General features: G+C 46.3%; 1 protein-coding gene across 1 annotated transcript in view; it reads left to right on the top strand.

Annotated features, from left to right (window-relative positions):
• Nucleotides 1-26,367, top strand: part of PDCD11 (programmed cell death 11) — a 42,003-nt gene that overhangs the window by 5,246 nt on the left and 10,390 nt on the right. Inside the window, 30 exon segments of the mRNA XM_061556470.1 lie at nucleotides 966-1,067; nucleotides 2,032-2,238; nucleotides 3,603-3,715; nucleotides 3,827-3,887; nucleotides 4,175-4,321; nucleotides 6,175-6,426; nucleotides 7,199-7,339; nucleotides 7,861-8,052; nucleotides 8,473-8,547; nucleotides 9,388-9,456; nucleotides 9,458-9,484; nucleotides 10,062-10,278; nucleotides 10,935-10,963; nucleotides 10,965-11,067; nucleotides 11,638-11,690; nucleotides 11,692-11,766; nucleotides 13,089-13,633; nucleotides 14,288-14,350; nucleotides 14,507-14,609; nucleotides 14,968-15,057; nucleotides 16,264-16,366; nucleotides 16,622-16,859; nucleotides 17,563-17,694; nucleotides 18,745-18,867; nucleotides 20,367-20,535; nucleotides 21,344-21,457; nucleotides 22,466-22,633; nucleotides 23,175-23,440; nucleotides 24,406-24,574; nucleotides 25,112-25,265. Coding sequence (XP_061412454.1) covers nucleotides 966-1,067; nucleotides 2,032-2,238; nucleotides 3,603-3,715; nucleotides 3,827-3,887; nucleotides 4,175-4,321; nucleotides 6,175-6,426; nucleotides 7,199-7,339; nucleotides 7,861-8,052; nucleotides 8,473-8,547; nucleotides 9,388-9,456; nucleotides 9,458-9,484; nucleotides 10,062-10,278; nucleotides 10,935-10,963; nucleotides 10,965-11,067; nucleotides 11,638-11,690; nucleotides 11,692-11,766; nucleotides 13,089-13,633; nucleotides 14,288-14,350; nucleotides 14,507-14,609; nucleotides 14,968-15,057; nucleotides 16,264-16,366; nucleotides 16,622-16,859; nucleotides 17,563-17,694; nucleotides 18,745-18,867; nucleotides 20,367-20,535; nucleotides 21,344-21,457; nucleotides 22,466-22,633; nucleotides 23,175-23,440; nucleotides 24,406-24,574; nucleotides 25,112-25,265 — 4,300 coding nt within the window.

Here is a 26,367-nt window from a genome sequence, read left to right as displayed (position 1 = left end):
CGTCGTGAGAATTATTTTATTATGTTTTGGCCGAAACGTGAGAATTATTATATTATGTTTTATTTTTATTATTGTATTACTTCCCTTCTACGTGACTTTACCGAAAGAACCAAGAAGATGACTCCCTGCAGTTACGATAGCTTCTAATGTTATGGCGCAATGTCGAGGGGATTTACGCAGTGGTTGACACACTCCTCTATTGCACACATCAACCTATGGGTTCAGTTTTGAGATCCCAACTATGGCTAACAGCAGTGGCGAGTGATGTATGAACTGCTCCTGGGGCCCCCTTCATCACGACCAAAATTGGTAAGAGGTAAAGGTGTAGCTCTCTATGCTTGCTCGTACCACATCCGGCAGAAGGGACTCTGCTACATGGAGCTCTGAGGGCCCCTCTCGAGTGTATTTGGCCTGTGGGTGCAGCCCATGTTTAGTGAAAGTTGCCACAAAAATGTCTGTCTCGGGTGTGGATCAATCAACTTCAAGGACAGTGCATATATTATCAGAGTTATGTTTTTGTTTGCATTATGGCTGCAGGTATTGTGGTCTATGCAAACATGACTCCTTGTAAAAAAGGTGTCAGTTTTGTTGCCAGATAGAAGGGTAAAAAACCAATTATCATGTCTGTCGGCATTTATAAGCCTCTAATTTATAATTAGGTGGAACGGTGGCATAGTGATGCTCACGCTGCGCCATGAACCTGATGACTTGAGTTCGAGTCCCGGTCATGGCTAACATCAGTTGCGAGCGATATCTAAACCTGTACTGACCACCCCCTTTTCACCGATCCTCACTTACCAGTCGGAGGTGTGGTCAAACACTTCACACGGGGGAAAGCTTTCTTCAACTAGCAGTGAATTAACATTGGTTCATGAAGTTTGTTATTTTTTTCGAATTGTATATTTTTTCTAATTTCACAATAGGAGGAGTGCTGTTTGATCATGTCAATTATCTGCTTGCATAAGGTGGAGCACGATGGGTTGGTGGTGGAGTTCCTGGGTTTGTTTGAAGGCAGCGTGGATTCTTTGCATCTCAGCCCACAAGAGCGTTACAAGAAGGGCCAGAAGGTGAGAATTGTGCACAGGATTCCTGGCTCGCATGCCATCCTGCACTGTGGAGATCAAGACACAGACAATCTCTTAACAAAAAACTTGCTTAGCCTTAGGCGGGGAGACCCCTAATGGAACCTGTCCCTGTGCAGTACAAAATGAACACAATTTACTTCATTTTCATCCAGGAATCGACCCATCATTCCAGAATTATAACTTGCATGATGGTTTTAACTGTGTTAAATTTTTCGCGAACATATTCGTCATATACGAAAGTATTTTTTTTTAAACAAAATCTTAATCTTGAATGTTCTTGGGTCTTTCGGTAAAGTCACGTAGATTGGTTCAAAGAAAATAATCCAAAATAACAGAAAACTACGACGTTTCGATCGCAACGCAAGCGGTCGTCTTCAGGAAAAGGGGGGTGAGCTTCCAAGGGAAACTGTTTATAAGGGTTTGAAATGGGCATAGCCCAAATGTCAGCAGCCAATGATAATGTAAGTGTTCCGCAGCGAGCACGGCGGTGGTTCGTTTTCCACCAATCAAAGGAGAGAGGGTATTGAGACTTTGGAGACATCTAAAGACCAGGAAATACATATTTTTATAATTTCTCCATATCTTTTTTGTGGGGTTACTATTAATGGATCACACTGTTCAACAAAAGCCCCCTTGTCATTGTAACTTATTCTAAACAATTAGCAAAATTAATAATTATAATCTTCATTTAAACTGGAGGAATTTGATTAACTATGAAGCCCCTTTTTCACAGATGTCGAGTAAATTAAAATTCTACGTGACTACACTCTGCAGGCAGACATTGCTCCCACTTATTAGCGCTGAAGCTGGCCCACTAGCGCTCACATTACATACGCCAGCGACATTGTTTTCTCTTGTTTTGATTGTAAGATGGTATTGTTTACCAATGCTGGTAAACGCCGTAACACGAGTTTGTCGCGCCGGGCCCTGTTTTTTGTTTGCTCAGGTGAAGGTGTGCGTTCTGCACGTGATGCCCTCTTCCAAGCTGATTGGGCTCAGCACCCTGCCAGCGCTGCTGCAGCCGGGAAAACCAGTGTCGGACCCGATCGGTTTCACCATCGGTGACGTGTTTGAGGACTGTGCTATCTCCAGGTTCCTCACGGGTTCAGGCATCTTATTGGTGCTGCCCAACGGATCTTCTGCCTTCGTTCATGTAAATATTATTGCCTTGCAGACATTAATAATGTGTGTTTGTTTCCCTGTAAGTGTTGTACTTAATCATTAGCGGCAGTGATCTATCAACTGCTGGATGAAGGCCTTATGGTGTCACGGTGCAACGGTCCCATCTAATTCCTGTACACGTGATTGTTTTTAATTGCTCCATCTCTCTGTTAGACGTGATTCTCGGTCGTATTCCCACCTTTGGCTGCCACTTTTTATAACGTGGTTATAAATGATAACTTACAGCCCTCATCAATTCACTATGGATAATGGCCTTGTCTTGTGTTGGTCATGGGGCTTCACCACTGTGGTCAGTGCAGGACAAGTTCAGATGTCACTAGCCACTGATGTTAGATGTGACCAAGAATCAAACTCAGGTTGCTAGGTTTATAGAGCAGTGCATGAACTGCTGCTCCACCACTCTCCCCATTTGTAAGGAGATAGTGTTGAATATGCATTTGAAAATCCGACATTTAGGATATCTGCACTTTCATCATCTTGTCGATTTCTCATTTTATTGTAAATGTAATGATGTGCCCATTGCCAAAAATAGGGGGAAATTTGGAGGTGATATTTTTCATCTGTTTCATCAGGATGGGAGTGGTACCCTACGCGTCTTTCTGAGTGTAACCAGCGGGGGGGGGGGGGCACAATAATCTCTACCCACCTTCATATTTCATTAAGGTTAAAGCTGGAAAGAATAGTCCATTTTATGCTCTTTGGTTCTAATTTGTATTTAAAGCTTTCGTGACTGCAGGGATTCATATTCTTGGTTCTTTCGGTAAAGTCACATAGAAGGGAAATAATAAAAAATGAAAAATAAATATTTTATTATTAAGAATACAATAATATAAAAAAAAATATTATTTCCCTTCTACGTGACTTTACCGAAAGAACCAAAAATATACTCTTTGGTTCTTTCGGTAAAGTCTATACCTACGTGACTTTACCGAAAGAACCAAATAGTATGGATTCCTGCAGTCACGAAAGCTTCAATTCAAGTTCATTTTATGTTTCATTGATGGAAGAATTGAATCAACTACTCTTGGTGGTTGATTACTTGAGACCCTACGAGCCACGCTCGTCAGCGTGAAGCGACCGATGGTGCCGGTGATGTCACCAAGCCCTGCCCATCGCCTCCCGTCCAGTGGGGCATGATGTGGGATACAGAGTTGAGACTTTTCCACGTGATCTGATTAGTCAGATAATCAAACTGATAATTGATAGAGAAAGCTCTTGACAAATCACATAGCTCAGCTTGAGTTCAGTTTTTTTCGATTTTCTGCTGTGTTTGAATGCTGGAAATTATATTATCATTATAACTGTAGCAAGCATATTTGTATCTTCAACGTGCAGGTGAAACAGATTTCCGACAAGGAACGGCAGTTTCTAAGCGAAGACTCGAAGCACAAATGCCGCGTCATAGGCTTCAGCCACGTGGATCAAGCGGCAATCGCTTCCCTTCGGCAGTGAGTACCGTCTCTTGTCCACAGCGCTTCTCTGAGTTGCGCCCAGCAGCTCTCACACAGATCAAGTTGCTAAAACGATCAATTTACACGATGTTCTTTTCTTGTTTCCAGGAGTGTAATCGAAGGTCCTTTTATGCGCTACAGCGATCTTGAGCTCGGGCAGACCGTGGAGGTGAGCAGACGCCAATGCTCGCACTAGTTCCGCACACAATCACTCCGTGGTGCAATGATATTGATTTTAAATCGGACTGGCAGGACTGGTTCTCGTATTACCCGCCACTAGCTGCTGCGGCACGGCTCCATCCCTTCGACGCGATACACATTTGAATGGTTTTGTAGTGTCTCACGTGCATGGCTCGACAAAAGAGAGCGCCTGGCCTTATGCTCATGGCGTCGTCGTGTGCCACTCCTGATGGGCCCCCCCCCCCCCCCCAGTCACACCGCGTCTCTGTACCGTAGGGCACGGTGCTGGCGGTGGGCAAATTCGGCCTGCAGGTTCGCCTGACGGATCACGTGCGCGGCTTCGTGCCACTCGCCCACCTCGCGGACGTTGCTGTGCTCCACCCAGAGAAGAAGTTCAGCCCCGGCAACGAGGTCACCTGCAAGGTAGCTTGAACAATAAACTTGAATCTTCTTGGTTCTTTCGGTGAAGTCACGTAGAAGGGAAATAATAAAAAAATAAAAATATTAAAATTATTCTCACGACGTTTCGGCCACAACGCAAGCAGCCGTCCTCAGGTGAAGAAACAGGTCTGTCGGGAAGGCAGCGTCTGAATGAAACACCCCAGGCTTGGAGCGTATATTTAAGCTGGGTTGGAGGGGGAAGAGCGCCTTGACAAAATAATTTGCATATCAAGAGGAATCTAGCTTATTTATGGGAAATGCGGATATGGGATTAGTACTACTTGTGAAATGCATAGGAGGTGGGCGGGGGGTTTCAAAGTCATATTATGCCCGTGCATTATGCAGGATTAGCAGCATCAAAGGGAGGGGATAGGGGTAGCATTAATAAAGGGAAGGAATGTTAATAGTATGTAAATAAACTTGAATTCATAATCAACGTTTTTGGGTTTAGATTGCGTTATTTATAAATGTGTCGTAACCCTCCACCACCCGACACGGCCAATCAGTAAAAAAGTGTCACGTTGACAAAAGATAAATAGTGCACTGATTTAGTCCACAGGTGTGTTGAAGCGTGAAACCACAACATTTACAATTTTTGAGTACGACGTTTTGCTGGTAATTGCATCCAGCATCATCGGGCAAGTCGCCCGATGATGGTGGTGGAGGGTTACGACACATTTATAAATAACGCGATCTAAACCCAAAAACGTTGATTATGAATAATATTGGTCGCAAAAGCCTACGTGTTAAAATAAACTTGAAACTTGAAGGTACAGCGCCGTAGTGATGGGAAGGTTCCAGCGCCCTCTTTGTCCAACGGTCTTTGTTTTTATGACAATGTTAAACATATATATATATAAACTTTATGACAATGCTTAACATTGTCCACTCGAAATGGGCAGGCGCGAAAGTTCAGAGTGCATTGATCATAATTAAAGAACGTTAACATCATAACTGAACTTGTGTCAACTTGAACATCGCAAGATATGTGGCCTTTACGCCCCTTCCAGCAGCTAACCAAAAATACTATTCACCGGAACGTCAAACCCAAAAGTTAAATGTTCTAATATTTCTCTCCAAGTTTAACACGTAGGCTTTCGCGATCAATGTCATCCATAATACAGGTTTTTACTCTTGTGGTGTTACCCCAAAATGTAGTTTGAATCCAGGTACTACGATGAAGGCTAGCACAGTTGTGCTCTGTAGCCCTGCAGTGCTTGGCCATGTTTATCAGGAACTGAATTTCTAGGTGTTTTTTTTTTCCATTGAAATCTATATTGACACACAAGCATAACAATCCACTGTAATCGATCAACGAATCGTCCCGTCCCGAGAAAGCAAGAGGTTTACCGATATATTTGCAGTCACATGGACACTGTGACACTAACCCTCAATGAGTGAGGAGCTTGGTTATACTCCACAACCCGGATATTGCACCTTCAAAACCCGGTGAATAACTTTTTTTGAGAATTTGGTTAAAAAATAACTTATCGGTACCGCCCAGGGTGACAAATGCAAATGATTATATATTTGGAGCATTTTACCTCCAGATCACACATGGATATGATGGCAAACAAAAGGTTGTTCGCAGATAATATAGCTTTGGGAAACTAATAGTTGCGTGAATCATCTGTGGAATATGGCAACAAATATTAAGCGTGTCTGCAAACCAGACAGTAAGTGCGCTAATCTTTCTACCCACTGTGGACACACGAGTAGCGTTTGCCACTACAAGCGGTACCGACCACAACCCCTGTGGCTCACGTGATGTAACGCTGCCGTTGGTGAATGAAAACAAATGACCATGCTTATTGGCTCGCTTACCCCATCTGCAGGTGCTGAACTGCTGTGCGGAGAAGCACAAGCTGATGCTGACGCACAAGCGGGCGCTGGTGCGCTCCAAGCTCCGCCCGCTCGTCTCCTTCGAGAGCGCCGTGCCCGGCACGGTGGCTCACGGCACTGTGGTGTGCGTGCGTGACTTCGGCTGCATCGTGCGCTTTTACGGCGACGTCAAGGCCCTGGCGCGGCGCTCCGACCTGGGCCTCGACTTTGGCACCGACCCCACGCAGGCGTTCTACACCGGGCAGGTGAGGACCACGCTGGAGCGCCCGGAAACTACGGCGGGGTTGGGTTATTACAGGAAGCCACAATGTATGTTGAACGTGTTTCGTGCTGTACCTAACCAACCGTGCTAATCGGGAGGTGCAGGGGAAGGACAATAAATTAATCAGTAAAAGCAGTTCTAAAGAAATTAAGTGTAAAATCTAGGTTTAAAAGTGCATAGCTGTGGCTTCCTAATATCGGATGGAAGCGCGTTCCAGACGGCCGCAGAAACTCTGCTGAATGAACGCGATGCATGGACCGTCTTTGTTCGATGGCTAGCCAAAAGCTGCTACTGCGAGGATGACCGGAGTTTGCATGATGGTTTATGTCCCTTAATGAGTTCAGCATGATATGCAATAGAAAAATGAAACGGTTTTTTCATCGTGAAGTCAATTTTTGTGATGCTGCATTGGCAGTGGGTTGGCAAGCACAAATTATAGAATAGGAGACGTTTTGTGAACTGGCTATTCATCTCAAATATATAGAAGTATCATTGCCCAAAATGTTGGCTGCTCTCATGGGTTAATGACGGGGTGGGTAGCTTGGGATGGGTTCAGATATTACTCACCAGTGATGTAGGCCATGGCTTAGAGAAACGGAATTAAAGATTGTCTGGTTCAGAGTGCACTCACTAACCACAGTTTTACCAGCTCCACCCTCAGATGATTATTTTCAAATGAAGCAACTGGAACAGATGCTCCCATCATTGTGAAATTGAATTTGTATGTTTTTTTCTTGCGTGCCTCCTGAGCACAGGTGGTGAAGGCTATGGTCTTAAATTCTTCTCCAGCCGAGGAGAGAATGTTGGTTTCTCTGTCGGGGACGGTGAGTGGGAAGGAGACGCAGGATGCTGGGGGCCCCGTTCAGCAAACAAGCTTCGCCGTCGAAGTGGGCAAGGTGAGAGAGCGTTTCTGCAATGTGCACATCCTGCCTTCCACGTGAGATAAACATTCGGTGCTCCTGGGCAGCAGCCGTATGTGAAATGTTTTTTTTTAGATCGTATTATCTCGTAGCGTCGCACCGTTTGCAGCACGCTGTACGTAAGCTTTTGGTTTCAGATGTCTATGTTCTGAACATTTATAGTCCTGCACCAGATAGGTTTTTTTACACTGTTGCTGAGCACAGGTCCAATGTCGCAAATTTCAAACGGCCAGCAATAAACGACATTATCATAGTCGTAATAAATTAGATGTAACACATTTCTTGAATTGGGCAAGGTTATAAGAGCTTGATCAAGGAGACGATGGGAGGGAATTACACACATCTAGCAGTGCGAGCGAAGAAGCGGAGGAGGATAAGCATTTTTGCAAGTAGTATGAGCATCGAACGCGATATTGACGAGACAGACCCGCTGCGGAGAAGGTGTGTTCCCACGCGACAATTAACCCCCACCGTGTGCTCTGTCGGTGCCTGCCCAGTGCGTGGACGTGCAGGTGCGTTGCAAGTCGGAGAAGGGGCTGGACGTGACTGTCATGGATTCAGGAGCGCTGGGCTTCATGCCCATGATGCACCTCTCCGACAACGTGCACGTGTGCCGACTGCTGCTGGAACTTGTGGAGCCAGGCGACGTGATGAGCGCCACGTGTTTCAGCGAGCGCAATGGCAAAATTGTATCCTTGGCATCGTGCCCACGTGGTGGAGTTGGAGGGGGGGGCAGACGTTTGTACGACAGACTGGTGCACATGGCAACTGAAGGCCCTCCATCCTGTGGTGGATTGACAAAAACTAAGTAAAACTTTTATTTTTAACCAGGTAAGGCCCACTGAGACACAGCTCTTTCAGAAGCGAACTGGCCAAAAATGATAGCTCAACAAAGTGGCTTACCATGTGGAAATTTATAGCAGCCAAATACTCTAAACGCATGTTTCTAAAAAAGAGGCCGTACGTGCAATTGTACATTTAGTGATGTTTATTGTGTAACCTGTGCGATTGAAAGCCTGAATATAAGTGTATGCTCACCGTCGTGTTGAGCCTTTCCTGTGCTTTTGCATGTGTGCTGTTAAATGGCCTTAACCACCCATTAACGTCAGCTACTGACAAAGAAGCACGCTCTGCAGGTGGCGCTGTCCGGGAGCAATGTGCCAAAGACACTCGGCGACTTACAAGTGAGACCTTTCACATTACGTTGTTAAGAGTTTGAGTATTTAACACAAATAACTTATTTTCACAGTTGGCTATGTACAGTGCAAAATAAGTTAAACATACATATAAAAGCTTTGGAGTGGAGGGAACTTGTATCCGTTGAAGGAAGCAGCGACGGACAGAGAGAAGTGGAGTGACATGGCAAGGAGATATCGGTGAAAGAAATGGTCAGGCCCCAACGGTAAAAAAGGCCATGGGACTCGAAAAACATCGATGTGAAATCTATTAATACAAAAAATTAGTACATTTAAAAAATGACCTGTAAATTTCTCGTTTGGGAAAAAAAGGAGCTTTGCCTTTAGTGAAACTTGGCAGAACCCTTCTGGAAAAAGTTAGGCTTTGATTTTTTTTAAATGCCCCAAATTTTATACAGGTGTGGAAAATTGGCTGTTTTAAAATCCTTTATATTAAGTTCACTTGCTTGCGCGCTTACGACCGTGCACATTTTTCGGTCGTTTTTTAACCCACTTCCCGTGATCCAATCGAGCTGACATTTTGCACACAGACTCGTTGTGCGTGACAATTTATTTTCGTGAACATTTTTTTCCATAACTTTACACTTTTTAGGAATTTTTTAAATATTTAATTACCAATTGCTTAATGGTGGCAGGCAATCATCTGACCCATAGGTGGCAGCCATCTCAAGCCAGAGGACGAGAGGACTCTAGCCGCCACGCATATAAAGGATTTATAGTGAAAAACTTTGTTTTTACGGGTAAATTTTTCATTCACCATTTTCAATATGAAATGCAATACAAGAACATTTACAGATCTTCCCCCCCCCCTCCTCCCTGCTGCTGCAGGCTGGTATGCTGCTAGTTGGTGTGACGAGGAGAATGCTGCCGTACGGCGTGTCGGTGGAGTTCCCCTACTGCCCTCAGGGGAATGGCGTTCAAGACCGTAAGTGGAGGACTGTCACGCTCTCCGTGCCTTTACAAGAACCATTACTACAGCAGTAAAAGCCTGCACAAATGAAAATTCTCTTTCAAACTGAGCACTATTAAAATGTAACTGCCGGTTTGGTTTCCCTGCTGAGGGCCTCATAAGTTGTCATGGCTTCTGCACAGCTAAGATTCCACATGCCTAGCACTTAAAAACTGTCTCTATGGGCTCAAATGTCTGAATTTGTAAACACCACTTGTAATATTACCCCAGTTAAAACTATACCAAAAGATCCATTCGTAAGTCGTTTTGTATTGCCTAACTTAGCAATTCGTAGTATTGCAATAATCGCCCGTAAAATGAAAATCCACAGTTATTCACACGGTACTTTCCTTTTATCATCGATAGTTAATTGGTTTAAACGATGCATAGCTCCTGCACGAGCGAACCCAACTGACGAATAGATTTGGCCCTAACGCAAACTGTAAAGCGACGACAGATTCTCCAACCCCGTGGCAAGCGGGAACATTCCAGCGGCAAGAGCGGCTCGGCAAAGCTCACGCGTGCGCGTCGCCGATCATCCCCTTGCGAGCAGGCGCTCTCCGACGAGTACGTGGTGAGCTGCGAGGAGTTCTACTCGGTCGGGCAGACGGTGCTGGCGGCTGTGACCCGCGTGGACGAGGAGAAGAGCCACCTGGACATCTCTCTCCGAGTCTCCGAATGCCTGGCCGACGCTGCGCTCGAGGGGACCGCGCTGCTCAGCCAGGCCCTGCAGGAGGTCGTCCAGGCTCGAGCCTTGCTCGCCAGCAAAGGTCTCGGCTCCGATAGCGCCGTGCGCAGACGCAGCACGAGATGGCACCGGTGGGGGGGGGGGGCGGGGGGGTGGGGGGAGTTCAGGGGTTGGAAGTTTCCCCCATCATATGAATGTGGAATACCCACCAGGCAAATAAAAAGGAGATTATATATGTACGTTGAACTTCTTGGCACCATATGTAGCCAACCGTGCAAAAAGATAACCCAGATATGTAGCCAACCATGCTAAAGATAATTCAGTTATCTAAAATAATTCAGTTATCTTTTGAAGAGGAATAAACTACAGATTTTTTTGTACTTAAATAATACAATCTAACCGTGTTTGGTTGACATTTGGTAGAAACAGTATCGTGTAATACAATACAATATGGATTTAAAAAGCATCTGAATGTGTCGGCATGTCCATGACACTGCAAATGATAAGTAAAAATTTGTATGTTGAACTTCCTTCACGCACCGTATGTAGCCAACCGTGCTTATCGGGAGGTGCGGGGGGAGAACAACAAACTAACCACACTTCTATTGTGTCCCTGAAGTTACGTCTTACAATTAAAATGCACAACAGCTTGAAACTGCCCCCGATGCGTAAACTTCTTGTTTGTTTGCATTGAGCGACGAGCAATGAGGCGATGTCGTACGTGTAACTATCGTGCAGGCCGCGAGTTTCCCAAGCCGGGGCAGATGCTTGAAGGCGACGGTGGAGGAGGTTTCCGCCGATAAGTCCGTGGTGTTCAAATCGGAGAGCGCACCAGGCGTCTCGCTGAAGGCAACGGAACACCACGTGGAAGGTACGGCGACGTCAACTCTCGCGCTTCAACTTGTGTTCGATAAGTTTTTCTTCCGACTGCCGGACTCTTGGTCGACGAGAGAAGTCCTTTGACGGTGGCTTTGATCACAATTTTCTCACCTGGTGAAACATCACAATTTTTTCCCTAAAGGCAGTGTATTCCAAACTCCTAAAGGCAGTGTATTCACACTGCACACATCTGACGATTGATTGGTGAGCATATGCCATGTGATGCAAAAACATTGATTCAAATAAGTAGGGTGATCGTAGTGTGTAGGTGTATATCCCGAAAAATATGTGAATTTTATTCCGGGCTCTCTACGTGACTTGGGACATGTTTATAATATAGCGCGTAGAGCGTGCAAGCATTTTATTTGATCAGGGAAGATTGGCAAATGCTGATGTTGATGGATTGTGAGACCTGGCTTTTGGGAAAACCTGTCTTAAAGATTAATGAATGTACGGTTCACCTGCAGAATGGGGGGATGACATGGCCTAGCGGTGGTAGTGCGTTCTTGGTGGACGCGATGCGTTGTGTGGTGGGTCGTGCAGCGTGTTCTGTTTCTTGCAGGCCAGCAGTTGACCGTGGGGCAGGAGGTGTCCGCCCGGGTGCTGTTTGTGGACTTTTCTCGCCTCCACGGTGCACGTCAGCCTGAAGTCCGAGCTGTTGCCCAAGCGAAAGAAAAAAAAGCAAAAACAGGTACGGCCATATTGGGAGCCACCACGTTGGGTTGATGCCATGTGGTGTTTGCGGATTATCAATGCTGCGATCTCTCTGGTGTAGTTACAATGGCTATTGTGCCACTCAGCTGGTTTGCAGACATTTTAGTCAAGCAATGTGTTAAGTTTACTTGCCTGCAGGCTGTGGGTGCAGTAATTTTTTGATTTCTAATATACACTCGTACAGTTTCTGTGAGAAAGTTGAATTAACTTAAGCTTGCACACATACAGTCCTTTTGTGAATTTACTGCTGGATGAAGGCCTCCCCACAGCGTTGTTGTTTATGGGGGTTCTTTGGCCATTTCATCATGCTGGTCAGTGTGGGTCGATGGCCAGTTCAGATATCATTCCTAGCCATGGCCAGGAATGAGACTGAGAGCACAGAGCGCAAACCACTGCTCCACCCATTTGGTAATAAACAAAATTAAGTGTGTGTACTTTATTGCAATTCTGTTTGGATGAAACCGACTTGTAATTCATTGTTTTTGTCATGCAAAACGTAAGCGTACTTGAACAAGAAAACGTTAGACTTATCAAGGGAATACTCCCACTGAAGTTTCCCCGTTTTTAAAGTGGCCATTAATGTATCAACACTCTTGTTTTACGAGCTCGTTTTCGACATCAGCGTGTTTCCTCTTTTACGACCAATTCATTTGTCCGCTTTTATTAGGTGATCAGGAGGTGGTAACGATTAATGCCACCTCCCTCTCCTGAATTTGATGAATTGCACATTTTGGAAGAAGAATTCGATTTGGAATGGTTATTTTTGTTGTGTTTCTATTGTGTGGGGTTGGGGCATTCGTGCAGTTGTTTGTGCACGACTGGACTCTGAGCCCAGTGAACTGAGTTCAGTTCCCAGCCATGGTTAACATCTTATTCTTGGTTCTTTCGGTAAAGTCACGTAGAAGGGAAATAATAAAATAATAAAAATTAAACATAATAAAAATTATCACGCCGATGGTTAACATGTGACGAGTAGTATCTGATCAGTCTTACCCTGCAATGTCCTCTTACCAACCCGCACTAAGCATCTTGAAAAATGGTCAAAAAACCATGATATGGCATAGGAGAGCCGTTTTTCAGCAGTGGATTGACAAAGGGCTGTAATATATATGTATTCACCATTATTGTTTCTGTGCTGTGTGTCCTGTTTGCTGCGTCACATTTGTTACTTGAACATGCAACGTATGGAAATTCTCAAAATAACAAATTCGCCTTACGCACTCGATTCGATGCTCGTATTATGAGCATAAGAATCGATTTTAATCATTACCCACGTTCCTCTCTTCCACCTCTGCGCAGCTGTGCGAAGGCTACGTTTACTTTGCCACGGTGCAATTCATCGGCAGCGACCTGGCCGTCGCGTCGGTGGAAGAAAACTCTCACCTGATTTTCCTGCCCCTGGCCAACCACCTGAACGAGATGCTGCGCCCCAACTTGGGCTGGCTGAGGGTGGGGGAGAAGCTCAAGGTCGTGGTGAAGTGCGCCGACCCCGAGGAACACGACGGTGTCCTGGTAGCCGCGCCGGACTCCGGCCACTTGGGCAACAGCGCTTTCAGGACGAGAGCTCGGATGGCGTCTGTGAGTGAAGAGGGCGGCGAAGTGACCGACGGAGCGGACGCGGTGAAGGGTCGGGCGCTGCGACTCGGCGATGTCTACAAGGGCACGGTGAAGTCGTCGCGGGGCATGCGCGCCATGGTCACCCTGCCCGGCGGAATCGTGGGCCGCGTGCACGTGTCGGAGATCCGGGACGAGGCAACGACCGGACAGAAGCCAACGATGTCGCTCAAGGCCGGAGAGACGGTTGCCGTCAAAGTGATTGGTGGCCAGGAGATCAAGACGCACAAGTGAGGGGGGGGGGGGATCGTCTTGTATGTGTGTTGTGTGTGTTTGTGAGACGTGAAGCCGCTAGTTAATACGTGTGGGCCTGGGTTGGCTGTGTGGTCGGAGTGATCAGTTGGGATCACTGAAAATCCTCGGTTTGGATCGAGTTTCAGTCACCTGTGATTAAACCGTGTTTGCGCAATTGTAGTGAGTTGATTGCCTCTGCCCAATTACTGATGAGTGGACAAAAAAGCCCCATTATATTAAATGTGTATTTGGTGGGTTTTTGTTGTTGCTTAAATTGGCTATATTTTAACTTAGAATTTAATTTTTTTACTACCATACAGACATTTATCCATAGCAGGGGTTTGTTGACAGTGCTCCACTTAAGCGATGTGTGTTGAAGGGATTTCGGTAGCCGTTCTGTGGAATATTCCTTGGGCCGCAAGATTTTCAACCACATGGAGTGGTTGCTCCGCCAGAGTTTCAAATGGTTATTTTCTCACGTGTGATGGCAACATCACAATTGGGAGTAAAATTGTGTATATGCACACACAATCTATATTTGCTTAAAATGACTTGAAGTTTATGGGAAGGGGTTTGAATTCTTTAGATGCATTTTAATGACTTTTCAGAATCTGTTGCAATTTAATGGAATGTTTTTATTTTTGTTGCAGATATTTACCCATCACGCATCAGAATTTAGTAATACATTTGCCAGAGCTCACAATGAGACCCAGGTAAGGTCAAATCCCATCATATAACTGCATAATATTATCACAAATTACATTTAATGGAAGCAATGTTTCCCATTTCTTTTTTAATCAATTATTTGTATTCAAGCTTCCTTTGCATTCTGGATTGACATTTTTTTTACATTTGTCATTGCTGTGCAGTAAACTGAACAGTAATAACAAGGAAGACTACTGCATCCGATCAGCCAAGGAGTGCCTTGAGTCCTACCAACCCGGACAGACTATCACCTGCTTTGTCAACAAGGTATGCCAACAACACGATTGCTTTCCCCGATGTAATGAAACCATAATGGTAAATATTTTGTTTTCGTTTTTCTAGAGTCCGTGCATCAGCATTCCATCAGATTTGGAAATGGATCTGATTTTTGTTTCATGTAAACTAAAGGCTCCGAACGATGCAGAGCCACCCAATTGCTCGTATGCTTTATGCCTATTCAAATCCTGCCAACTGAGAACTGACTTTTCACCTCCTTTGCTTCGTCAACGTTAACCTCTCCCTGGCGTCTTGCCGATCGTGTATGCGTCTTCGTTCGCGTCGAGAGCCGTGGCTCGGCTGTGACCGGTAATCGGTGGCGTGTCTGTATTGTCGTCGTTCCTTTTAGTACCAGGAGGATCGGAAAGCCTTGTGGGTGGACGTGAATGCCGTGGTCAGTGGACGTGTGGAGCAACTCCTCATTAGCAACAAGCCGAAGGTGCGCACACTCTCTGCCAGATCCCCTTCGCTGCCGATTGATTCTGCTTCTGTTGCAAGGATCTGCGGCCAGCATGGAATCCGCCGTTTTATCTGCTTACGCCCTTGTCTGTGCGTGTGTGTGTTAAGGAGTTGCAGCAGATTTGGGGTTCATTATAATTGTAATTGCGTGATTTATATTGAATCTCAATCACAATTGAGAACAGATTGTGTTGTCCTTCCTCCGCACCTCCAAAGAAGTTCAACAAACATGCATACATACCTCCGATTCGCATGGTTGGCTACGTACGGTGCGAAATAAGTTCAGCACACATGATTACGATCTAAGTGTGAATTCTGCAAACAATGTTGCTCTCACTAAAATTATAATTGACCCCCCGAGGTGGGGGTCGTCACGGGGTCAGGGATGGTAAACGTACGTCATTGCACGCTCGGCGACAACCGTCAACAATTTCGGTACGTTTAATTGAGCTGTTCGGTGGTGTGGATGTTCACGTGTGGAGGTTCACGTGTGGAGGTTCACGTGTGGAGGTTAACGTGTGGAGGTTCACGTGTGGATGTTCACGTGTGGAGGTTCACGTGTGGATGTTCACGTGTGGAGGTTCACGTGTGGATGTTCACGTGTGGAGGTTCACGTGTGGAGGTTCAAGTGTGGAGGTTCAAGTGTGGATGTTCACGTGTGGATGTTCACGTGTGGATGTTCACGTGTGGATGTTCACGTGTGGATGTTCACCTGTGCATTACATGTAGCCCTCTCCCACCGCAGTTTCACACAAAACAAGCGCCCGGTGTAGCAAAGGGACATGGCATGGTGGTTGTTACACAACCCAGCCCTTGAAATCACTGATAGCACAAGATAACCCTTTGAAAACATGTATCTCAATGTAACCTTTAGTTCTGTTTAAATGTCAACGTTTAATTGGTATTAATCCTTAATGTATTAATTGAAGGTTTTCATACACTTGTAGTTGACTTTCATCACATGTTTGCTGTACTAGTAGTTGGGTACCCTACTTAAAAAGGTACCCTACTTAAAAAGGGGGACCGGTTTGTCCTCGGTGCAACTGTCACCTTGATGTTAAATTTAGCACGCGCATAGATGCATGAATTTGACATCCTCATCTTAGGAACTCAGAGCTCACTTGACAGCTTTTGATGTGATCGTGTATGAAACTGATACGATAAACCTTGTGTTGTTGCGACGCAGGTGTTGGATAATCCTCTGCAGAAGTTTCGCGTGGGATGCGCCGTGCAGGCCACCGTGGTTACTTGCAAGGTGGAGCAGGAGTTGCTCAGTCTCTCACTCTCTGGTATGTTCACCCTGCAGACCATGACACATGCCACACAACCATCATGACACCCAGAATTTAACGCACGGAGACATGACCTTGATTAAAGCCGCTCGGCTGAAATCGAACCCAGGATCTTGGCCACTGTGGCTTGACGTTCGACCCCTGAACCTCCCAGGAGCCACTTGCCAGCACAGCATGCACATTTAGGCTGAAGCAGAACGGTGAACGAGCGCATGGGTGAGTGACTCCGTCTCTGCGCGCGATGCACCGCAGGTGTGTACGAGCTGTCGCCTGGCACTTTGACGCTGGGACGCGTCAAGTGCATTCAGCCGGGCATCGGCCTGCTGCTGTCGCTACCGCTGGGCCACACGGGCAGGGTCTCGCTCACGGAGCTGAACGACTCCTTCGTGCAGAAGCCCCTGGCCGCCTTCGAGGAGGGACAGATTGTGCCGTGCTGTGTGCTGGAGAACGGAGGCAAGATGCGAGTCATGCTCTCGCTGCGCGATTCCAGGTGAGGCCAAATCGGAATCAGAAACTTTATTTCGACAGGAGGAATCCGATGAGCTATGGGTGGGTCAGCAAGTTTCAACAGCAAACAATAAAAAAAAGCGATAGGAGTGCAAAATAGAGGAAAAAAAGTATGCAAGTCACTACTTGTACATGAATAAATAAGTGATTGCTCATTTCATTATATAAGTCAGATTTTTCAAGCTTGGGCAAGACAGCAAAAACAACAACTAAACAGTCCCAGACCACACCAAGATAACACACATTAGTCCCTCAATAAAACGGTACATTAACTTGGAACTATCAGTACAAATCACGTTTGAGAATGTGGCTGTATCCAGATTGGGGTCGAGCGTTCCGCCCCACGGGAGCCTCACCTTTGACCCCGTTCTGTGTGTCTGAGACAGCCTTGCTCGTCGCGACGCTCGTTTGCGGAATCCTTATTTGCGACGTGCGAAAGTGTTTTCAGGTGCGCTTCTGCGGCCGTCTGGAATGCTCTTCCTTACCATATTAGGGAGCCACTCGGAGCTATGCACTTTGAAATCTAGATTGAAAACTCGTTTCTTTAGAACTGATTTTTGTGTTTTGCTTGTTTTCCTTGCCCCCACACCTCCCATTAGCACGATTGGCTACTTGCGGTGCAAAATAAGTTCAACATACGGACATACGTAATGCGGTGATGGGCTTTTCCACGTTCATGTTTTTAGGGTGAAACCGCCGACGGGCGATGAAGAGGCAGTGGTGAAGGACAAGGAGCTGTCATCTGTGGAGGACCTCACGGTGGGCTCTGTGATCCGTGGCTACGTCCACACTATTGTCAACAACCAAGTCTTGGTCAAGTGAGCATTCTTCCTGTGATTATAAGATTGGGGCACGTGACTAGATGGACCCTATTGGGAGGCACCCAAGTGCTTGCGTCAAAGTGCACTCAACATTTTTATTTTGTCACGTGAATTACAGCATACATTTTTACATTCTTGTTGAGAAATTTCTCCTTCAAAACTGATACATTAAAACGCATGCGTTATCTTAAAGAGGAAAAGACACGTGTTTTGTCTAATGCATGATTTCTCTTTTTTTTTATTATAGTCGTAAATATTGTTGCACAAACAGCACTGTACCCTTCAGGCTAAACTTTGAAAGGCAATACTCAGACACAAGATTGATGGTGGCACTTATTTTTGAAATATATTTTCCTGCATGCAGTCAAGTTTTTGTTCTCAAGACTTAATCCATCGTGTGCTTCATTGCGTTGTGCTTCGGTGTGTGTGGGGCGCGGTCCTGTAGCGTTAGCGCGCTGTACGACAAACCCTGCGACCTAAGTTCGATTCCCGCTCATGGCCAACACCAGTGACAGTTATCTGAACAGGTTTTGGTTCTCCCCGAGGTCGACACAAGCCTGAGTACCTGGTGCGATGTTTAAAAACATTGCCACTTGGGAGATGAAAGCGGCCAGGCATGGCGCTGGCCACCCACCCCCTCGTGTGCCATTCCGGCCTTCATAGGTCCTCGCTAACAGCACTAGTCCAAACATTTTGTTACGGCTATCGGTGGGATCCTTAGTCTTCCGTGTGGGGAGCGGCAGCACAACGGTTAGCGCACTTGCGCTACGAAGCCAACCACCCGAGTTCAATTACCGCTCATGGCCACACCAGTGACGATTATCTAAACCAGTCCTGGGCCTCCGCTAGGTTGACTCGGCCTAAAATGACGACGTGGTGCGGTGTGTAAACATCAGCACAGGGGATATATAGGTGGCCGGACCTGGCGCTGGCTACTCACCCTCATTGTGCTGTGCTGGCTCTCATAGGTGCTCGCTAACAACACCTGTCCCAAAAGTCTGTTATTAGGCTCTACGAGTGATCTTTGTCTTTGTGTCGCTTGATCAGCTTGTCGTGGTGCGTGATGGGCCGGATCTCACTCCGCAACCTGTCCAAGTACTTTGTAAGTGACTCTTCACTCATGGAGAGGCACATTCACAAGGGCGGGCTCATCTCTGTGAAAGTGCTCAGGTAATGTTTCCATTGAAGTCTGAGTGTATGCATGTGCCAGTACAATAGCAAACAATCTTAGTACTCTTGTAAATTTAGTATTACCTGGTTTATAACAATGTTACCTGGTCTATAATCATCTTAGGAAAATTATAATATAAAATGTAAACACTTGCATCATTTAACGTTTCCAAATGCCCGAAATATTGCCTAATTATGTAGTTTTCCTTTGAGGCAATTTTTCTGACAGGAGGTCCCATAATGTGTTGGTTTATTTGTTTTAATCTGTGCTTACGTACCACCGCCAACGCAGGATGGCCAAATATTTATTTTTATCTCAGGTAATTTTAGTTTGGTAATGATTATATTAGCTATCAGGAATGCACCTGATCTTGGAGATTAAGGGGAGGGGTTGAACATCACTTGGATGGACCACCACCTTGCGCAACAGGTGTGCTATAAGCTGCAGGGTCATGTTGTGTGTGGCAATTTACAGTGCAGCAAAATCGCGTACTTCTGTGCTTCCACGGCTATGTTGCCCATTTCCGCATATCCTGCACTGACCAGCGTGGTGAAATATGGTCAAAGCTTTTATTCAATTTCCATAGCAATCACCGCCCCCTGCTGCAAAAGCTTGGCAGGACTGGGATGAAAAAGAGTTGAGACTCAGTGAAGCTTTCCTAGTTAAATAACCATAATAATCCCTGCAACTCGCACAGCATGGGAGGGCCTACATTGGTAATGAACTGTAAATGCTAAATTTTAAAAAAATTTAACGGGATGTTGAGTTCGGAGAATTTGGCACAATTTACCAACAATTTTTTTATTTTCCTTTATTTCTTAATGTATGGGATTCCATTCAGTCAGAATCATAATATTTATACTGGAGGAATCCGATGAGCTATAAAGCTCTTTTTTAACAGATGATCAGTCAGGGCTTCAAAGTTAAAAGCGTGTTCCGGAGCGGGTCGTTGACAACACAAGGTAACAGTTGAAAAGCCAACAGTGGTAGCAACCCCGCTGCCAGAGCGCATTACATGATTAACTTTCCAAATTTGACCATCAGCAATGGATTTACAAAGTGCCCGTAGAGTAAAAAAAAAAATTGTACTGACTTGGGCACGCATGGCCTACTCTTTCAGCGCCACGGTGCCTCACCTGGTTTGCAGGAGCTCGTGGGTTCAATCCCAACCCTGACGCCGGTATATTTGAAGTTTGCATGTTCTCCCCGTGGTCACATGGAATTATTTCCGGATCCTCCGGTTTTTCCCTCCACATTTAGAAATTAGGCATTTAGAGTATTTGGCTGCAATACATTTGCACGTGATACGCCACTTCGTTGAGCTATCATTTGTGGCCAAGTCGCTTCTGGAAAATAGCTATATAGCTCAGTGGGCCTTACTTGGTAAAATAGAAATAACATTTAATTAGCTTGGTTGAGTTTTTAGAATAACGCCACAGGATCTTCAGCACGTATATATATTTATTACGTCTTTGCGTCTTACCCCTCCGCACTGCAGCGTCGACGCGGAGACCAAGAGGGTGGAGCTGTCTTCCCTGCCGAACGACACGGGAGGCAAGGACTTGTTCCCGGGCTCGATAGGGCTGAGGCTGTGGCGGAAGAATGACGACAAAGACAAGACTCGCAAGAGGAAGGCGGAGGCGGATACCGCCGAGCCGGTCCCTGAGGTGAAGGCCGTGCAGCCACGCTCGGCTAAAATCCCGAGCGAGGGGATTAAAGAAAAGAAAATTAAAATTAATAAAAGTAAAATAAAAAATCACGACGTTTGGGAGGCAACACAAGCTTCCGTCTTCAGGTGGAAGCTTGTGTTGCCTCCGAAATGTCGTGATTTTTTATTTTACTTTTATTAATTTTATTTTTTACCTACGTCACTTTACCGAAAAAAACCTATGAGTATGAATCCTTGCAGTCACGAAAGTTTCAAATTTAGGATTAAAGAAAGTCGGTGGCATCGCTACGGAGTGTGCAGGCAGTGCGACTTGCACGGAAGCTTTAAAAGGAGAGATGCAGCCCAAACGACTAACGGCTCTTGTGCGATTTGTTTTTTTTTCTGTGTGTCGGCACAGACTGTCGGGCCCAACATTTAGAAGCTTTGATAAGTGGAGGAAAAGGCGACATTTGTCAAAACGCGTCGTTATGACCCCTTCATGACATCATTTGTGACGACACCTGTGTGTTTTTATACACGCGTGCAATGATGTACATTTGAGTGCTATGGCAGAATGCCTGACTGTGATGTTAAAGTCTTTTTTTTTATCATTTATGAAGCTTCAAGCTCGTGCCACGCAGCCAAGCCCGGGATCCACAGGCTAGTTAGATACGTTTCTATCTCAAATATGAGCCGCGTGTTTTTGGTGATGTGCCTTGTTTTAAGCAAACTAATGTAAGAAGGCGTGGTACCGTAGCTTGGATTAGACTGATTACTCTTAACTTACTGATTGTGCAATTAACACGATGATTTGTGTATTCTTCAAGGAAAAGAAGAAGAAAAAGAGGAAAACAGAAACGGAGAAAGCGGAGGAGTGCACGGACAGCGGCGTTGAGATTTACTTCCGAGAGGGCGGGGATGACAGTGAAACCGAGAAGAAGGTTTGAAAATTTAGATTTTTTAAATCTCAAAATGTAGAATGTATATTTAATTTCGGCGTCATCTTTTTCCCACGAATGATCGGTTTGCGGTGCAGTACACAAACTCACTAATGCACCGCCGTGGAGCATTGTGGGTAAAAGCAATTGCATTGAACAGAGGTTTCGTAGTTTGCATGGAGTGCTCTTGCCAAAAAAACACGTGGTAATCCATCGTTTGTTTAACAAACCTGACTGCTGATGATGGCCAGAAGGTTGAAACCAGTCCAGAGTTTTGTTTGATTAAACAAATGCTGCTTATTAATGTTGGTTTGGAAGGCCAAAAGTGGGATTGACTACTAGGTATTTAGTTTTATATTTGTATGTGGAAACATTGCATGGTGTTCTGCTTATTTTTCCATTGTGATATTTTTTCTATGACTGCATACCTGCATGTGTGCAGGTGAAGTTGTTGTAGTGGAGAATGTCCAGGTGCTGATATATATACACACACGAAGCTAACATTTGATGTAATGTCTTCTTCAGAACCAAAAATGTAAAAAGAATGCTGGAGACTAACTTTTAGTTGGAGACAGCATTTTTACATCCAACAGCTCGCAGCGCGACCCATTTTAATGGCATAAAATACATGACTATTGATTGAGAAATGCGTTTGGCATACGTACATATGGGGATGTTTCAGATGCCAAATCTGAAGAAGCAAAATACCCTCAAGCCATTTGTTCACATACCCCATGCAGAGGACTCCCTTGAGGAGGAGTCACGAGACTCAGCGAGACTTCTCCCGTGCTAATCAAACTCCGCCGTCGCCGCCATGAGTTGTGATGAAGGGGAAGACTAAAGCCAGGTGGCGGGATACGCTGAAGGCGGCGGGCCTTGAAGGTTGTTACGCGTCTACCGTGTGTGGCAGCTGCGGGATGTGGTGGACGGGAGATGGGCATTTGCAAGGTGTGGTGGCATCGCTCGGCTTTTGCAACGGCGACGTCTTGACCTTGTTGTTGTTGCGCGCAGGGCAGCGCAAAGGCGGAGCGCGGCGCAGCCTCCCTCGAGCGGCTGCAGGTGCCGGGCTCATTCAGCTGGGACGCCTCTCTCGCCTCCCTGCAAACGGGCATTCTGGGAGCTCGCAACGGGGGAGGCGGCATTGACACCAGCGGCGACGAGGATGACGCCGACACAGCGGTAAATCGCACAAAATGCCGGCGAGCCGATAAAATCAAAACTCAAGGGCAAACACTGCAGTTGTTTTTAGAGATGTGTAATTATATTGGCATGATACCAGCAGCCACCTGGGATCATAATGCCAATATATGGACCCACGCTTTGGCAGTCTGTGGTGTCAGAGCAGGTACTTTTAAAGCACAGTCAGATGAGGCAGCCTCGCGTGATTTCCGAGTTTCATTAGCTGATGAAGCTCAAAGCAGTTTCAGTGAAACGTCGTCGTATTTTGACGTACAATTTAGTCAAGATAAATAATCGGTGCTTATAAATAATACCTGCAAACCTGTTTGGTGGTGGGAGGGGGTGGGTAATTATAAGAACTTTAGCATAAAACTACCATGTGGCCTCCCTCTAAAACAAATATAGATTCATAATAACTATAGATTGTGAAACGATACAGCCCACGGAGGCCGATCGGTTACCCACCCCTGGTCTAAGGGAATAACCTGGCGCATCTCCGTGTGCGTTTGCCTAACGGCGGATCTCTCCATCCCTCGAGCAGGGCCAGCAGAAGAAGAAGCAGCGGAAGAACAGGCAAGAGGCCTTCGCCGAGCGCAAGCGCGAGGAGAAGGAGCTGGCGCAGCTGGAGGCGCGGCTGGCTGACCCGTCGCGCGTGCCGCAGTCAGTCGACGACTTTGACCGCCTGGTGCTGAGCTCACCCAACAGCTCGCTCGTATGGCTGCAGTACATGGCGTTCCACCTGCAGGCCACCGAGGTGGACAGGGCCCGCGCCGTGGCGGAGCGAGCGCTCAAGACCATCTCCTTCAGGTGAGCGGCCGACCGGGATCGTGCGCGGGATTACTGGTGCGCCCTTCGGGATGTGGGGTCAAGTCGAGGTTGGCCGTGTCTCTCTCTTTTCCTGCTCAAGTGTTTTTCAAGGGAAATGGGTAAGAGTCGGGCAGGCCCCTGAGTCTCGTGGCAGGGGCTGCTGTATCCAAAGAGCGATATTTTGGTTTCTGGGAAATATTGCATGGACGGGCATTTGACAATTTGCAACCCCGAGTTAGTCCATGTGCTTCAACTCTTGAAGATGCCCGCAGAGTAGTGCACGATGACACCTTGTGAAAATAAATGCTAAATGTGTGGCCTGACCCATAAAACTTGACTTGTATTACGAGTGACCACGAAAACCAGGGTATGCATAGCAGCATGTCTGTTCTCATGCACACACTTGAAATGCTTGCATCGTGGGCTTTGCAACCGATTGCATTTTTTTATTGCAATTTATAAAGTGCATAAAGGCATCTCGAGATTCGGCAAAAACTTAAGCACGGTAAAGCCTTTAATGGCAGAATGAAAATGAGGAAAAATATGAAAAGCAATGGCATGCGGAGATTTCCGCTGGGATCCTTATGAGCTCCGTCCACTTGGCCGATTCATTCGCGTTGATGCCAACCCTCGCGCAGAACCCGAGTTCATCGTGGCTTTCCGCTCTCTTTGAGCTTCTGAATCTGAACATATCATTAGCATGTTAAAAATAATTGCGTGCTTAACTGTGATCAGTCTGAAAATAATATGCCAAAGGCAATTAATTATTTAACATTTATTTATGATAATTCATTATTAATGTGTTCTCACGTGGCATAGTAGTTTTTGCGCCGATTTCCATTTGCTTCATCGCTGTACTATACTTGCCTTGTTTTGATTTTGTTATTTCGGTTACAAATCAATCGCTCTTCTTTTGAGTTCTTGCCTGGTGTAATGAAAACATTTGTACTTGAAATGTATTACAGAGAGGAGCAGGAGAAGCTGAATGTGTGGGTGGCACTGCTGAACCTGGAGAATCTGTACGGAGACGAGGCTTCGCTGATGCGCGCGTTCGAGCGTGCCGTGCAGCACAACGACGCGCTCAAGGCGTTCCAGCACCTCGCGCAGATCTACATCGGCTCGGACAAGTTCCAGGTAACGAAGGTTGAAAACTGCGAGCGGTAAAAATATGAAATGCTCTGCTGATGAACATTTTCGTTGCACATTTTCCGCAATCGTAAACACACTGCAAAGCAAAATAAATGTGTATTTTTAAGAGGGAGGATGGCTCGAATCTCCGATTAGCACAGTTGGCAACGTGTACGGTGCATGGCATTGGGAGGGCCATCATCCAACAGTGGATTGACAAAAGAGATGTACATTTCTGTGCATGCACCACAACTTTAACATGTGGTATTTCAGCACATTGAAACGCAGTTGCATTTAGCTGCTCTATAAATATCATTAACTATTTGCGACTCAGTGTTATTGGGTCCACTTAATTGATACAAATAATAATTCACAAGTTACATTATCGAATTAAGGGCTGCGCTTATGGTACCCTTCTATCGTGTTTTGCGAACCGGGTTAAATCAAGAGCTCGGGGGGGGCGAGCGCGATGTTACCGCTAAGCTTGCGAGCATCTCGGCGATAACTGCACCTCCTCCTTGTGTCCACCGTGGGGTGCCGCAGCAAGCGGACGTTCTCTACAACAAGATGCTGCGCCGGTTCCGGCAGGAGAAAGCCGTGTGGCTGGCCTATGGAAGCTTCCTGGTTCAGCGCGGACAGACGGACTCGGCCCGCCGCCTCATGCAGCGCGCGCTCAAGAGCCTGCCCGAACGAGAACGTACGCTCGCACGCACACACAAAGGCAAACAGGTTCCACCCGTGTATAGGCTGTAGCAGACTGTCGGGGCAAGTGCTGTTAGCGAGCACCTGTTAAAGGCCGGCATGGCACACGGAGGAGGTGGTTGGCCAGCACCACGCCCCGACCGCTTTTGTCCCCTTAGTGGCCATGTTTACACACTGCACCAGGTACTCATTTGAGGCTGAGTCGACCTAGCAGAGGCCCAGGACCGGTTCAAAGAATCGTCACTGGTGTCGACCGTGAGCGCGAATTGAACTCTGGTCGCCGGGTTCGTAGCGCAGCGCGTTAACCACTACACTACCGCTCCTCCACGCGGTCTTGCGTTTAGAAAGATCTAACCCAGAATAAGCTATCTTCCTAGGCAGTGTCCAACACTATCCGGCATGAGTGCATTGCCTCGATAATATGTAATCTGGCTTCGTGAGTTCATATCGTCTCTGCATGTGATCACTTTTGTGTTCTTCTTGTCTCCAGGTCCCTTGTCTCGTTGAATTTGCTTTTTAATCTCACCGCGTGGCATCTGTTTGTCACCAATTGGATAACCGCGTTGTAAAATGTAATTCTTGAAGAGTGATGTCACCAGAATACTGTAATGGTACTCCTGGCCATAAGTTTAATTTCTCGGTGCCGAAACGTATTGCTCATGTGAGAAAGCACGCGATTTACAGCCGAGGAGTTACCTCCAAGATAAAAGCTGTTTGTTTTCTGGTCTGTTTCTTGAATGCACTAAGACAAAGACCTCCATATAATCTTACAGACTGCTTGGGCAAGTGCTGACAGTGAGCACTTGTGATTGGTGTCACGAGCACCACACCCGGCTGCATTGTCTCCCAATGATGATCTTAGCACATGGAGCCAGATACTCATTGAAGGCTTCGTCAGCCTATGCGAGGCCCAGGGACCGGTCCAGCTATCACTCGCCACCGATGTCAGTTGTGCAAGGGAATATAAAAACTCGGGTTACCGGGTTTGTATCGCAGCGTGTGCGAACCATTACCGTCGCCTTGAATACACGCCTACACACATGCACACAAGTAATGCTCGACTTCCCACTCGCTCGGCCGCCCCTCCCCTCCACAGC

This window comes from Lethenteron reissneri, chromosome 22 (genome assembly GCF_015708825.2).
Source record: "Lethenteron reissneri isolate LAM-NWPU_2019-01 chromosome 22, ASM1570882v1, whole genome shotgun sequence".
NCBI lineage: Eukaryota > Metazoa > Chordata > Hyperoartia > Petromyzontiformes > Petromyzontidae > Lethenteron > Lethenteron reissneri.
This window is presented reverse-complemented; position numbering and strand designations above follow the sequence as displayed.